This window comes from Rhinolophus sinicus, linkage group LG10 (assembly GCF_036562045.2).
Source record: "Rhinolophus sinicus isolate RSC01 linkage group LG10, ASM3656204v1, whole genome shotgun sequence".
Classification (NCBI taxonomy): domain Eukaryota; kingdom Metazoa; phylum Chordata; class Mammalia; order Chiroptera; family Rhinolophidae; genus Rhinolophus; species Rhinolophus sinicus.
In genome coordinates, this window is record NC_133759.1 from 11698051 (window position 1) to 11710796 (window position 12746).

The 12746-nt window shown below is 40.4% G+C and overlaps 1 protein-coding gene across 1 annotated transcript in view; it reads left to right on the plus strand.

The window, feature by feature from the left end:
• The window catches only part of ULK4 (unc-51 like kinase 4), a 650099-nt gene that overhangs the window by 293152 nt on the left and 344201 nt on the right, over positions 1-12746 (plus strand). The window contains exon 35 of the mRNA XM_074312876.1: positions 4338-4523. Within this exon, the coding sequence (XP_074168977.1) occupies positions 4338-4523 (186 nt within the window). The remainder of the gene's footprint in view (positions 1-4337; positions 4524-12746) is intronic.

Consider the following 12746-nt stretch of genomic DNA (forward strand, 5'->3'; position numbering starts at 1 on the left):
GACAGAAAGTGACAGGTGGTCAGGCCAAAGGTTTTACACAAAACCCAGCGTTTTAGCAGTCAGTGTTGACAGACATTGCTATGGTTCCTGCAACTTTGCTGCTTCAATAGAATTGTTTAAATCTCCTTCTGTATCGACTGGTTATGATTTTTTAAATGAGCTGTGTTTTCTCATTCTTTAGTAATTGACCAGGAAAATATCAAGTTCATTGTGAAAGTTAGTCAGGGCAGAGCAGCAAGTTCAGAAGTCAAGGCCGATTTGACCTACCAGTGACTTTCAATTTGTTTTGAGATTTTTTTTTTCCTTTTTAAACTCTAGTACTCTGGTCTGTGATCTATATATAGACTTACAACTAAATCAGTAATGGTAGTGGCAGGTTTTCTTCCCTCTAAATTTCCACATTTAGAAATATTATGTGCCTGGGGGTCCGTGAAACTCTAGATAGAGGATCTTTGCTTCTTCAGGAAAAGGGAGCAGTGTCAAGGCTGTGGGCAGAGGTGTTTCCTTGGGTGCTGTCCTCTGGAATTGCTACCATTCATCAGCCTAAGGATAGTTTCTGCTGCCTCTTCAGCTGATTTGGGCAGGAGTGATATGTTGAAATGAAGGGGAACAAGAATTGATAGCCTAATGTTAAGGATCTCCTAACAATACAGAGTGAGTCCTTTCTCAAGGTGCTTTTAGATAGTTTACATAAAACAGGAAGAAAACATTATATTATTAAGTGGTTATTTTTCCTTTCTTTCTTGGTTAATATATTCTCTTCTCTGACAGTAACTATGCTCATATAATTTTTGACAAAACACTGTACCAGGCAATATTTTAAGAATAGAATATAAAATGAGAAGGATTTTGAAATGCATTGTATTGTGTAGATTGAATAAAGGGAAGTAAACACAGTACAAATGTGATTTTAAATTGTTTGAAGACAGTTTTTAAAATTCAAGTGTAAGCTTACTTTGAGATATTTCAAGTTGTATGTATATATATGTATGTGTTTATTACTTTATCTTTCCCATAAAGCATTGGAGTTGGCTAATAATGTTTGCAATAAAATTAGGGTTGACAGATAAAATACAAGATGCCAAATGAACATACTTATACTAAAAAAGATTTGTTGTTTATCTGAAATTCAAACTTAATTGGGTGTTAGTTTATTTTTTACAGTCCAGCAATACTAAATAAAGTCGAAAACATGAATAAAACAATGAAGATAGGGTGAAGTTTCTACACAAATTTGAAGTCTAGTATAATTTTTAAAGTCGGGCCATGATTTTGGCCTCAAGAATCCTGGTTGCTGGACAAAAATGGAAATATAATCATTTATAAGATGTACATCACCCAGAAAGCGGGGCATGTGGTGGGGAGATATTTCCTTGGAGCAAGAAACATTTTCTAGTTTTGGGGTCTGAAAGAACACTTCTTTATGGCTTTCCTTTAAAAGGACATTTTGCGATAGGGATGGGGTGATAATATCCACCTTTTATTGAACATTTTATAAATAAGACAGTGTCTGTCAAAGAGAAGTTTTGATGAAATCTGTTTTATCTTTTTTTTTTTTTCCATTTGTAAATTATACTTTTTCAGTCATATCTAAGAAATCTTTCCTTCAGTGAAGGTCAAAAAGATTTTTGCCTGTTTTCTCTTAGAAGTTTTATAGTTTCAGGTTTTATTATTTAGCTCTATCAATCCTTTTTCTTTTAAAGAACCAAATGAATTTCAGAAATTCCTGAAGGCTTGGGTTTTTTCATTGAGCATGGATGTTCTGTGGTAATTCTGAGCCACCTTAGAGTTGATCTGTGTTTTCCACCATTATGAGTTTATTTTGGTCCGTGGTGAAAGGTAGGCATTGACGTTTATGTTTTTGCCTATTGTTTGAGCAGTGTTGGTTGACAATGTATTCTCAACTGCATTGCAATTGCACCTTTGTCCAAAGCAGTTGACTATACTTTTGCAGGTCTATTTCTAGGTTCTCTATTCTATTCATTAATTTATGTGTCTAACTTTATGCCAATACCGTACTGTTTTGATTACTTTAGCTTGGTAGTAAGTCTTGAAATCGGGTAATGTTAGTCTTTCAACTGTTTTCTCTTGCAAATTTGTTTTGGCTGTCCTGTGTCCTTTTTATTTCGATATGAAAAGTAGAATCAGCTTGTCAGTTTCTACCAAAAGAAACCCCCAAAGCATAAACCTACTGGAATTTTGATTACGATTGCATTGACTCTGTAGATTAATTTGGGGAGAACTGGCATTTTCACAAATTTGAGTCTTTTGACTCATAAACAAGGTAAATCCCTCTGTTTCTTTGGGTCCTCTTCAAATTCTCTCAGCAGTAGTTTGTATTTTGCAGTGCACAGGTCTTTCATCTTTTGTCAGATTTATCCCTCAGTATTTCAATTTTTTGTACATGGTATTTATTTTAATTTCAATTTCGGATTGTTGCTTACATTTAAAACTGCAGTTGATTCTGTTCGTTGCTCTTGAATCCTGTAACTTTGTGAAACTCATTTATGGGCTCTAGTAGTTTATAAATTCCATTGGATTTTCTACACAGAGGATCATGTTTTCTGTAAATAAGCAGTTATGTCTTCCTTTTCAATCTGGATGCCCTTTCTGGGCGACTGATTTGCACTGGCCAGAACTCCCTTTCGATGTTGAATGAACTGAATAGAGAAGACATCCCTGTCTGTCTTCCTGAGCTCAGGGTAAGGCGTTCAGTCTCTGACGTGTCTTTTATCAGGGTGAGGAAGTTTCTTTCTACTCCTAGTTTGCTGAGTTTTTGTTAGAAATATGTGTTGAATATTGTTAAATATTTTTTCCATTGAGATGATCATGTGATTTTTCTTGTTTAGTTATTAATATGGTGCTATGGGGTTGACTGCATTCCTCAATAAAGATACATTGCCGTTCTAACCTCCCCCTCTCCGCCCCCTGTACCTCTGAACATGTGACCGTATTTGGAAATAGGAGCTGGGAGAGGCAGGAACGGTTTACCCCTGTCCCTTGGAAGGAACACGGCTCTGCCAGTACCTGGATCTCAGACTTCCAGCCTCCAGGTCTGTGCGAGCATCAGGTTTTGTTCTTCATGCCATCCAATTTGTGGTAGTTTGTTATGGCGGCCCTAGGAAACTAGTATTGGGAGGAAAAGAGAACTTTAATCATTGTTATTGGAAACATAAAACAAATGTTCAAGTAACTTGTAGGAAGGTTAAAACAGGAAGGGAGAGTGAATCAGAAGAACAAGAAACAGGAAACAAACCGAAGACAAATAATAAAATTGCATGTTAGACTCAAACCCTAGCATCTTAGTATTTACCTTAAATGTAAATGGTCTAAATGCACCAGTTAAAAAACAGAGATGGCTAGAGTGGTAACAAAACATGAGGAAGAGTCAGATTTTGCTATAAAAGGGATCTTTAGGATGGGACTGTTCTATATCTCGAGATGTAGTGGGTGTCACCAAGTCTACTCATGTGATAAACACACACACACACCTGAATATACAGTGGTGTGTGACAATTAAGTTCGTGAACTTGTTGCAATGCTGTTGCTAACCTTTTCTGATATCAGAGGGATTAGTCATTATGAATTTTACCAACTGGACAAACAATTAACCAAGTTTACTATTTGGAAGTGCTGAAAAGGCTGTGTGAAAAAGTTAGACGACCTAAACTTTTTGCCAACAATTCATGGCTCTTGCATCATGACAATGCACCAGCTCATATGGCACTGTCTGTGAGGAAGTAAACAAATAACTGTATTGGAACACCCTCCCGACTCACCTGATCTGGCCTCCAGTGACTTTTCTTTATCTGACGATAAAGGAAATAGTGAAAGGAAGACATTTTGATGACATTCAGGACATCAAGGGTAATACGATGACAGCTCTGATGGTCATTCCAAAGAAAAAAAATGTTCCAAAATTGCTTTGAAGAGTGGACTAGGCACTGGTGTCGGTGCATAGCTTCCCAAGGGGAGTACTTCAAAGGTGACCCTAGTGATATTCAGCAATGAGCTATGCAGCACTTTTTCTAGGATGAGTTCGCAAACTTCATTTTAGGACCTTATATTCATATAAAACATACGTATGTTGGTCTCTGCTTGTCACAGGACATTCTCTGCTATAGGTTAAAGGACTGCAGGACTTCTGATTCTGTGCTATTAGCTTTTTGGAGTCACTGTGTGCATTCTTAAAGAGATCCACTCAAAAAAGCTCTTCAGTTAGTCAAACTTTGTACTCAGACTATTTTCTCCATCAAGCCAAATTTTACTGTAATTCTTGAGGAATGCCAGCACTGTCTTTGATGGAGCTTAAGTAAGTCCTGTTTGTTCATTTTCAGCTTCCTCACGAGGATCCTGAAATTTTTGAAGTTTCATCTAAGTGTCTGTCTATACTGGTTCAACTCTATGGAGGAGAAAACCCAGACAGCCTGTCTCCTGAAAATGCAGAGAGCTTTGCTGTTTTACTGACATCCAAGGAGGATCCAAAGGAGCAGAAGCTTCTGTTGAGGATTCTCAGGAGAATGGTGAGTCCACATAGAAATTGGGAACCAGGTGGGTGGCTTCCAGGGCGGACACCAGACAGCAAGGGAGCGGTCGTTATCTTCGACTGTGTTTCAGTAAAAGAACTCCGTTCCCTTTTCCCATAGTCACATATTGTTAATGTGTATTAGATTCTGTCTATCGTGTCTCTTCTGAACTACTGGAGAGTTAGAGAACATTGTACTTTCTCACCCCTTAATACATTAAGTGTGTATTTCTAAACAAAATCGGTATTCTCTTACTTTACTGCTCTAATCAAAATCAGGAAATTTATCATTGATACAATTCATTTACTACCCTGCCATCCATATTCCAGTTCTGTCAACTGTCCCAATAATGTCCTTTATAGTTTATTTTTTCTGGCATAGGATCCAGTAAAGGATAATGTATGTTAGTAGACATGTGCCTTTAATCTGGAATAATCCTGCAACCTTTCTTTGTCTTTGATCACCTTTTTGGAAAATACACACTGGGTATTTTGTAGAATTGCCCTCAATTTGCGTCTGTCTGATGTTGTCTGGCATTTAGATGCAGGATAACTCCCGAGGGGATGTTGTGTTTTTCTCAGTCCATCACATCCAGAGGCTCATGATGTCTATTTGCCCCTTTCCTGGTGATGTTGATTTTGATCACTTCATCAAATCAAGGTGTAGTCATTATTTTAAAACTTGGAATAGTTGCATAATGGAGATTTTTCTAACTCCCAACGTTTCCAACTCCCAGTATTTGACTATAAGGAACAATTTCCCCTTTTTTCCCATTTATTTTATTTTCACAAAAATATGTATCGCTAATGTTGGTTTGAAGGCACTTTTAATGACAGACTTATTTTCTTTCTACAATTCATCTCTTTCTGCGGGTTGTGAAGGCCATTATTTGCATAGTTGTTGTGGAAGGTAAGGAAGGAGCGAGGGTCCCGTTAGTCCGGGTCATGTTCTGGTTTGCCAGTCCGTTCGCTTCTACACAGTTATCTTGAGGAGCCTTTGGCAAGTAGAGGTGCTGGATGCGCCAGATGGTTATATTCAAGGTAACTTTTATGCGAGTTTGATAAACAGACAGCAGTGTATGGCCCAGCTAAAGCCATATGGCAGTTTATGGAACGGGAATAGAAGTAAGACCCAGAGGTTTGTCCTCCTCTCTCCTGTATTACGCTTTTGTACAGCCAGGCCTCCCCGACCGCCAGTAAGACTTACTGGCTCAGCAGAGGCTTTACTGCATGACAGGATGATGACATGGTTTGGCGAGTCTCCTAAAGTGTAGGATACATACTTCTGGGCGTCGTAGGTCTTGGAGATGGTACTCCAACCTAGTGCTAGATCACACTGCACTGAGAGGAGTAAGGCAGGTATTTCCCTTTCAATGTTGTCTTTCTGATGATTTAAGATGAAAGTCTTGGTTTGGTATCACTGTTGTCTTGAACACCTCGGCAATCCTTTAGAATCTCCCTTTTTAACAGAGGGTAGACCTTTCAGAAGCTTGGTTTTTATAATAGAGATAAGATACTTCTTAAAAATCTAATTTTATTCAAATAAAAAAGGTGTGTCAATGTGAAGACAAGTACGAGATAATATAAAAATACAAGTGATATGTAGATATGGCATAATTGTGAATCTGGTAGAGAATGACAGAAGCTTGGGACATATTGATCTAATATCTGATATGATTAATTTTGTGGCAATCCACCATCTCTTCTTTGAACCTCTGGGGACCAGAGTTGTTTTGGAATTCATAATTTTCAGATCTTTTTGTCATGGTGCTTATACTATGTATATATAATGACTCCCACAGAGATAGAGACCCTGCGGCAATGCCATCATCAAGTATGGTAGTGTTTCTGTAGCAAAATTCATGAATATTCACATTGCATGAGTAAATAAAGACTGTGCATGGCCCCATGTGAGTTCAGGTCAGGTTTTGCCACCACATATATTTTTGAATCAAACTTACGGAAAAAAAATATTTTGATTTTTCAGAGCTGTTCATAATTGCAGATAAGAGATTATGGATCTGTCTTTGGAAATAAATTACATCATTTTCTAAAACACTGATCAAATTAATCATGCAGAAAAGAAATTAGACTCTAACTTGGTCAAAGTACCCAGACTACAGCATCTTTTAGTTTATTTTAATGCTTGGAATAATTTCCTTATAGTTTTGACCTGCCGCATATAGGGCCAGTAGATTTTGTTCATGGAAGAAAAATTGAATCTAAGGAACTTTTACCTGTTTATGTGAAAAGAGAAGTAGTTTCTGGTGCTACTCATCCTTTATTTTTAATTGTGGTAAAATATACATAAAATTTACCATTTTAACCATTTTTAATTGTACAGTTCAGTGGTGTTCAGTACATTCCCATTGCTGTGCACCCATCACCACCATCCATTCACAGAACGTTTTTGTCGTCCCAAACTCTACCCATTAAACGACCACGGCCCCACACCCACACCCAGCCTCTGGTAACCATTCTAATTTCTACCTCTGCGAATTTGACTACTCTAGGTAGTTCCTATAAGTGGAATCATATGATGTGTGCTCTTTTGTGTCTGACTTATTTCACTTAACATAATATCTTCAAGGTTCATTCATGTTACAGCATGTATCAGAATTCCATTATTTTTTAAGGCTGTATAACAATCCATTGTGTATATATACCACATTTTGTTCATTTGTTGATGGACGTTGGGTTGTTTCCTCCTTTTCTGCTCAATTTATTTTTTCTCTTATCTTTTCATCATTATCAGGGTCAACTTGGATTTTTGTTTTATTCAATGGGTTATAATCTACTGCTGCCTCATATTTGGTTGGTGGGAACCCTTTCTGGATGGCTGCTGTGTCTTTTGACATGCCCCTCATCATTTTATTTTTGAGCATTTTCCATTTTAACATGATATTCTAGGCTCATCTTCGACCTTTCCTCAGCACCAGCCCTGGAGTCAGCCATTCCTCCAAGGAACCATGGACACTTTTGGGCAGTATTTAGAAAGCAAGATACAAAAATGTTCTGGGTTGAAATTACAATGACTGTTTCCTTAAGAAAAACAGACTGGACAGTCCCAAGAGTCAAATACACTGTTTTCTGCTGTCTCATGGAAAATACCCCTGTAAGATGCCCCCGCACTCTGCCCCCTTGATGTCTCTAATTTAGCCGTTCAGGAATGCCCATAATATTCGCAGGCCAGCCGTCTGTGATAAATGCTTTAAAATCTTCTAAAAGCTGTCTAACTTACCCCGGGTCTGTCACTGTTGGGTTGAAGTTGTGCGAAACATACCATCAGGGATTCCAGGGCCCAGTCAGCTCAGCGTGGGCCTTGAAATTGCCAATCCTGAAGTTCAGTCCTGCTTAAACTTAGTACTGAGTTGAGTACGTTTGGAGAGAAACAGCAGCAAATCTCCCACAGAATTGACTGGTGCCAACACCCACTCCAGGATTGATACAGTCTTTCTTTCTGTTTGTCCCCCTGTTCCCTGTCCCAACCTGTGTGGCGGCCATTGTTCTGTAACTGTTGGCTTACTTTCTTTTCTCACCTTCACGTTGCCCTTGTTGAGGGAGTGATGTGATCTTGTTCATCCTTCTGTCTTTAGCATATTACAGTGTCTGGCCCATAAAAGGTGGTCAATAGCTATCATTTGTATGCTATGCTAGTCCCTGTGTGAAGAAGTTGGGGTGCATTATCTCATTTAATCTCCACAGCAACCTTAGAGGTCAGCTCCAGTGATGATTCCCATTTTACAGGTTAAAAACTAAGTCTCAAAGAGCTTAAGTAATGTTTCCAAGGCCACCAACTAGGAAACGGCAGAGCTGGAATCAGCCCAAGTTGAACTGTCCTCGCTCATGCTCTTTCCAAGTAGCTGGCTGCCTTGCTGCTGCTCTGCCCAGGACCAAATTTTGATCTAGAAGGTACCTGAGCGGTTCATTCTTTCTTTCATGGAAAAATAAATAGTAGAGTTATTACTATGTGCAAGCTCTGTATTGGGGTCACTAAGACAGTCAGACAGGATCGTCCCAATCTCCACGCTCAAGGATCTGTAACCACAGAGATAAAGAAACAGCCAGTTTGATTACAAAGCAGAGTGCACTGAGTGCTGCAGTGGCGAGCAGCACAGGAACAATTCCCTCTGGAGAGGAAGTCAGCAAGGACATGTTTGAGCTGAGTGTGGAAGGATGTGTTGGTCAGTCGTCCATGCGTGGGGCCAGGAGGAAGCACACCATGTGTAAAAGGCCCCCATCCATGGGGTTAGGTGGGGAGACAGAAGAAATGGGCCAGGGAAGGCCAGAAGGTTCCACACCTGGGTCTTCATACCATTAGGAGATTGGACACTATTGTTGGGGTTGGAAAATTCTGGTTTGTGAAACAAAAGGGTGGTGGCAGCATCTCAGTTGAATTCCAGTTATTTTTAGTGAAATGAAGCTTTATCGTGGTAACTGTTATGTAAGAGGTGTTTAATGAGTATCCACTGAGCTAAGTAAGAAATGTTTGTAAAATCTCTGCTTTTGTTATTGGCAGTTGTTCGTGTCTTGTACTTTGGTGTATATTGTGAAGTCGTTTTAGTGCTTTACAGACGCATGGGTCAGACTGAGAGGGACCTTAAAAGGCAGTAAGTCTCCATGCTTCAGTCTCCTGCCAAGTTTCTGAGGAGTGGATGAGCTTGCATAGGCAGAGCACAGAGGACAGGACTTGGAGAGATAACAGAAATGTAAGCAAAGCTTTCCTGCCACTTTTGGGAGGCTGGCCTCTTAGGTTGCCTGCCTGGCCTGGAGGAACCAACTTTGATAGAAAAGCAGGGACTGTTCTAGATCTATTACCTGGTGTCAGTAATTGGATGAATGTGGCCTGATCAGTGCATCCTCCCGACAATAAGAAGTGAAGGAAGGAAAGACAAGCTCCTTGAGGACTTACCTTACAGGACATTCATTAAGTGCACCCTCTCCAGAAGGTCTTCTAAAAAAGAAGAGGCTGCTACTCCTGGGGGCGTGGGGGGGCATCTCTTTTTAAGCCCTGAGAGAGAAGCTCCCGCCTTTCCCAAAAGCCGAGTGATCTGGGTGGTTTCAGAGAGGGTGACCCTGAATTACACTTGGCCCATAATTTACAAGGCATGACAGTGACTGGTAAACCGTGGTTATTAGCGACCCGACCCGTCTTGAGGAATGATGTGGCAGATCCCTCCCAATGAGTCACACAAAAGGCCCTGGATTCTTGAAATACCTGTTTAAAGTCCCAATCTTGTGATAGTTTCTAAAACCACAATTTTCACTAACAGATGAAAGAAATAGGATGTTTAATTTGTGCTAATAGAGCTGGGATATGTTTTACCCCTCGGGTGTTCTTCCTTATTTAGTCTGTATTTAGAGCATCCAGAGAATGTTGGGGAAACCTAAGAATCTAATTATCCATTGTAATTTACTAGGAAGTCGGGAGGTGTTATAATTGTGCTCTGTGCTCTCGCTTTAGCGACGTGATGCCAGGTGCTCCCCAGCTTACCTATCCCTTAAACTTGGTATCAATGGGAGTTTTCCCAGAGTGATGATTGTAGATTAGCTACTCTCTTCTAATTAAAGCCAGCTTACTCTGACACTCAAAATATTGACTGCACTTAAACCACCACAGACTTGTTCTGCAAAACTGGCTTAAGCATACGTGATTGACTACTCTGAAGGCAGAGAGGCCATTCGTGGGATGGTGATTGTAACATGCTTCCTGCCGTTGCTAACTCCTGACGCCCGCCCGCCGCCCATCTACCTGGTACAGCAGAGGTGGCAGGGGTGCGACTTGGGATCTCTCTCTGAAGACGATGTTATCATACATATCTAGCCCTTGGCGACTCTTTACCCTGTGGCTTTCAGAAAGTCTTGCTGTGCCCACCACCATTTTCCTTTTAAATTCTCTTATAAGGTCCGCTGGTTCTTTTCATGTGACCAGAGATGTTTTATTGCTGAAAATCAGTGTAACAGCCTTTCCTCATGTGCAGAGTCTTTAAAGCTTTGGAGAAACCAAAGTTAGCTAGGAATTTTTTCTGTTCTAGAACCAGGATGAGTTTAAATTCAGAATCAGAAGGGACTCTTTCTGTTAGAAAGGTAGAGAAATATTCTTTGAGGTATAACAGATAGGCAAAATGATACCTCCTAGCTTTTTATTTTTTTTTGCGTGATAAGACCTTCTCTTCTTAATTTATTTTCTTAAAGGGAAAAACAAAGGTGGAGGTAGGGGGGAGATTGGTGTGAAACCGGTGACATTTAAAAAAGAAACACTATGTACCCAAATGAGTAAAAAGTAAATGTAATTAATTTTTGTGAAATATGGTACCTTAGAAGGGTAGCTGAAACTCTGAGAGTTTCCGGGGGGAGGGGGGGGGCTCTTCCCTTGAATCCGTCACCACTGTTTGTTGTTAGCCTGGGTAAGTGTTCTCTGCCGGTGATTGCCATAGGATCACAAGTTGATTGGGAACTCTTTGAATGATTTACTTGTATCTTTCTAACAAAGAAAAGAAACATCTTGCCTAGAATTTTTACTTAATTCCCAGAGGGAATGTTCCTGGGATTTTGAGCAAGACAGAATCAGGAAGCAAGTGGCCAGTGGAATCATTTATAGCCAGTCACCCTCAGGACTGAGACTTCTGTATTTCCGGGAGGGAAACTTGAGCAGCCTGAGGAAGAACGTGGAGCTTTGCCATAGGTTTCCTAAGGATGTGCAAGCAGCAGAGAACGCTCCCTTCGCAGCCCCTTTGAACAAGGCTCATCTGCCCGCGTTTCCTCCATGCTCCCCTGCCCACCTGGAAGCTCCTCGTGAGTAGGCTGGGCCCCTTGCCGTCCTCTCTCTCAGTCTGATGTTGGCGGCCACTGGCAGCATCATTTTCCTTCTGCTTTGACCTCTTTTCTCAAGAGTCAGCTCCCCTGCCCCCTTCCTGAAATCTCCTGCCAAATAAGATTCATTCCCCACCTTCTCTAACCAGCCGCCTTCTCTTTCAAGCTCCCATTGCCACGGATGACACTTTACCTACCTTTTTATCACAAAAAGTTTCAAAACCCCAGGAAAGTTGAGGGAGTAGTGTAGTGAACACCTGAGTCATCAGGAAATATCCGAATTAGCGTTTTACCGCATGGTTTTCAATTGTCCATATGCACTTTATTCACACAAATGTGGTCGTCTCTATATTTTCCATCCTTATGTGTGTGTTTTAAATCATGTCCAAGTAAAGGCATCAAGTAGTGACTTGTCCCCTAACTACAGTAACATTGTCACACTCAAGAAAATCACAATTTCATGCTGTCATTAATATCCAGTTCATAGTTAATTTTCCTAGTTGTCAAAAATGACTTTTATGGCTTTTTTAAAAGCCACATTTTAATCAAGCCCTGCTTACTGAATTTCACTGTTGTTTTGTTAGTCTCTTTTAATCTAGAAGAGTCTTGCTGCTCCCCCCCTCCCCTTGAAATTGAGTTTTAAAGAGCCTGCGGCAGTTGTCTGGTAGCACGTCTACCATTCTGGGATCGTATGAATGTTTCCCCGTGACATATTTGGTCACACTATCTCACTGCAATGGCTCCTCACAGTGTCCCATTAGGAAGCATATGATGCCAGGCTTCCCTAGTTCAGAGACGCTGACTTTAATTGCTTGGTGAAGGGGATGTGTGTCCCATCTCTCCAGTGTGCAGACACGTGCTTCCCTTTGCAATAACTAAATAATCCTTGTGCAGGTACGTTACCATTGTGTGAATGTCTGTGTTCCCCACAGCTTTTTAACGCAAACAGTAAAAACTATCAAAATGGGATAATATTCATGCAGCAAAAGAAATAGTTAATTCTTAAGTGTGGGAAGGACCGGTCTGCTATCCTCGGTAACAGATATAATGTCCCCCAAACAGAGAGGAGACCTGCCAGGAATATTGCTTTCCTGTGTAATATTAACTTGTTGAGAATCTACCCAATGTCAGTGGTAAGTAAAAAGCTAAGATCCCCTGGAATTTTTTGTTGTTGTTGTTGTTCTCCAGCCTCCTCGCAACCAAGGGAGAGTGGGGGAGAAGCTGCTGGGAGGGAGCATTTGTTTATTCAAACCTTGAATATTCCCATTTATAGGGACTCAGTATCTCGTTCAAATCATAGTGATTAGAGTCATTGTGGAGTTACCCTGATTCTAGAGGTCATTCTGACGATCCTGAACCCCACTGTGTGGCTGTTGCTGTGAAGAATGCTCTAGAATCTCTTGGTGTA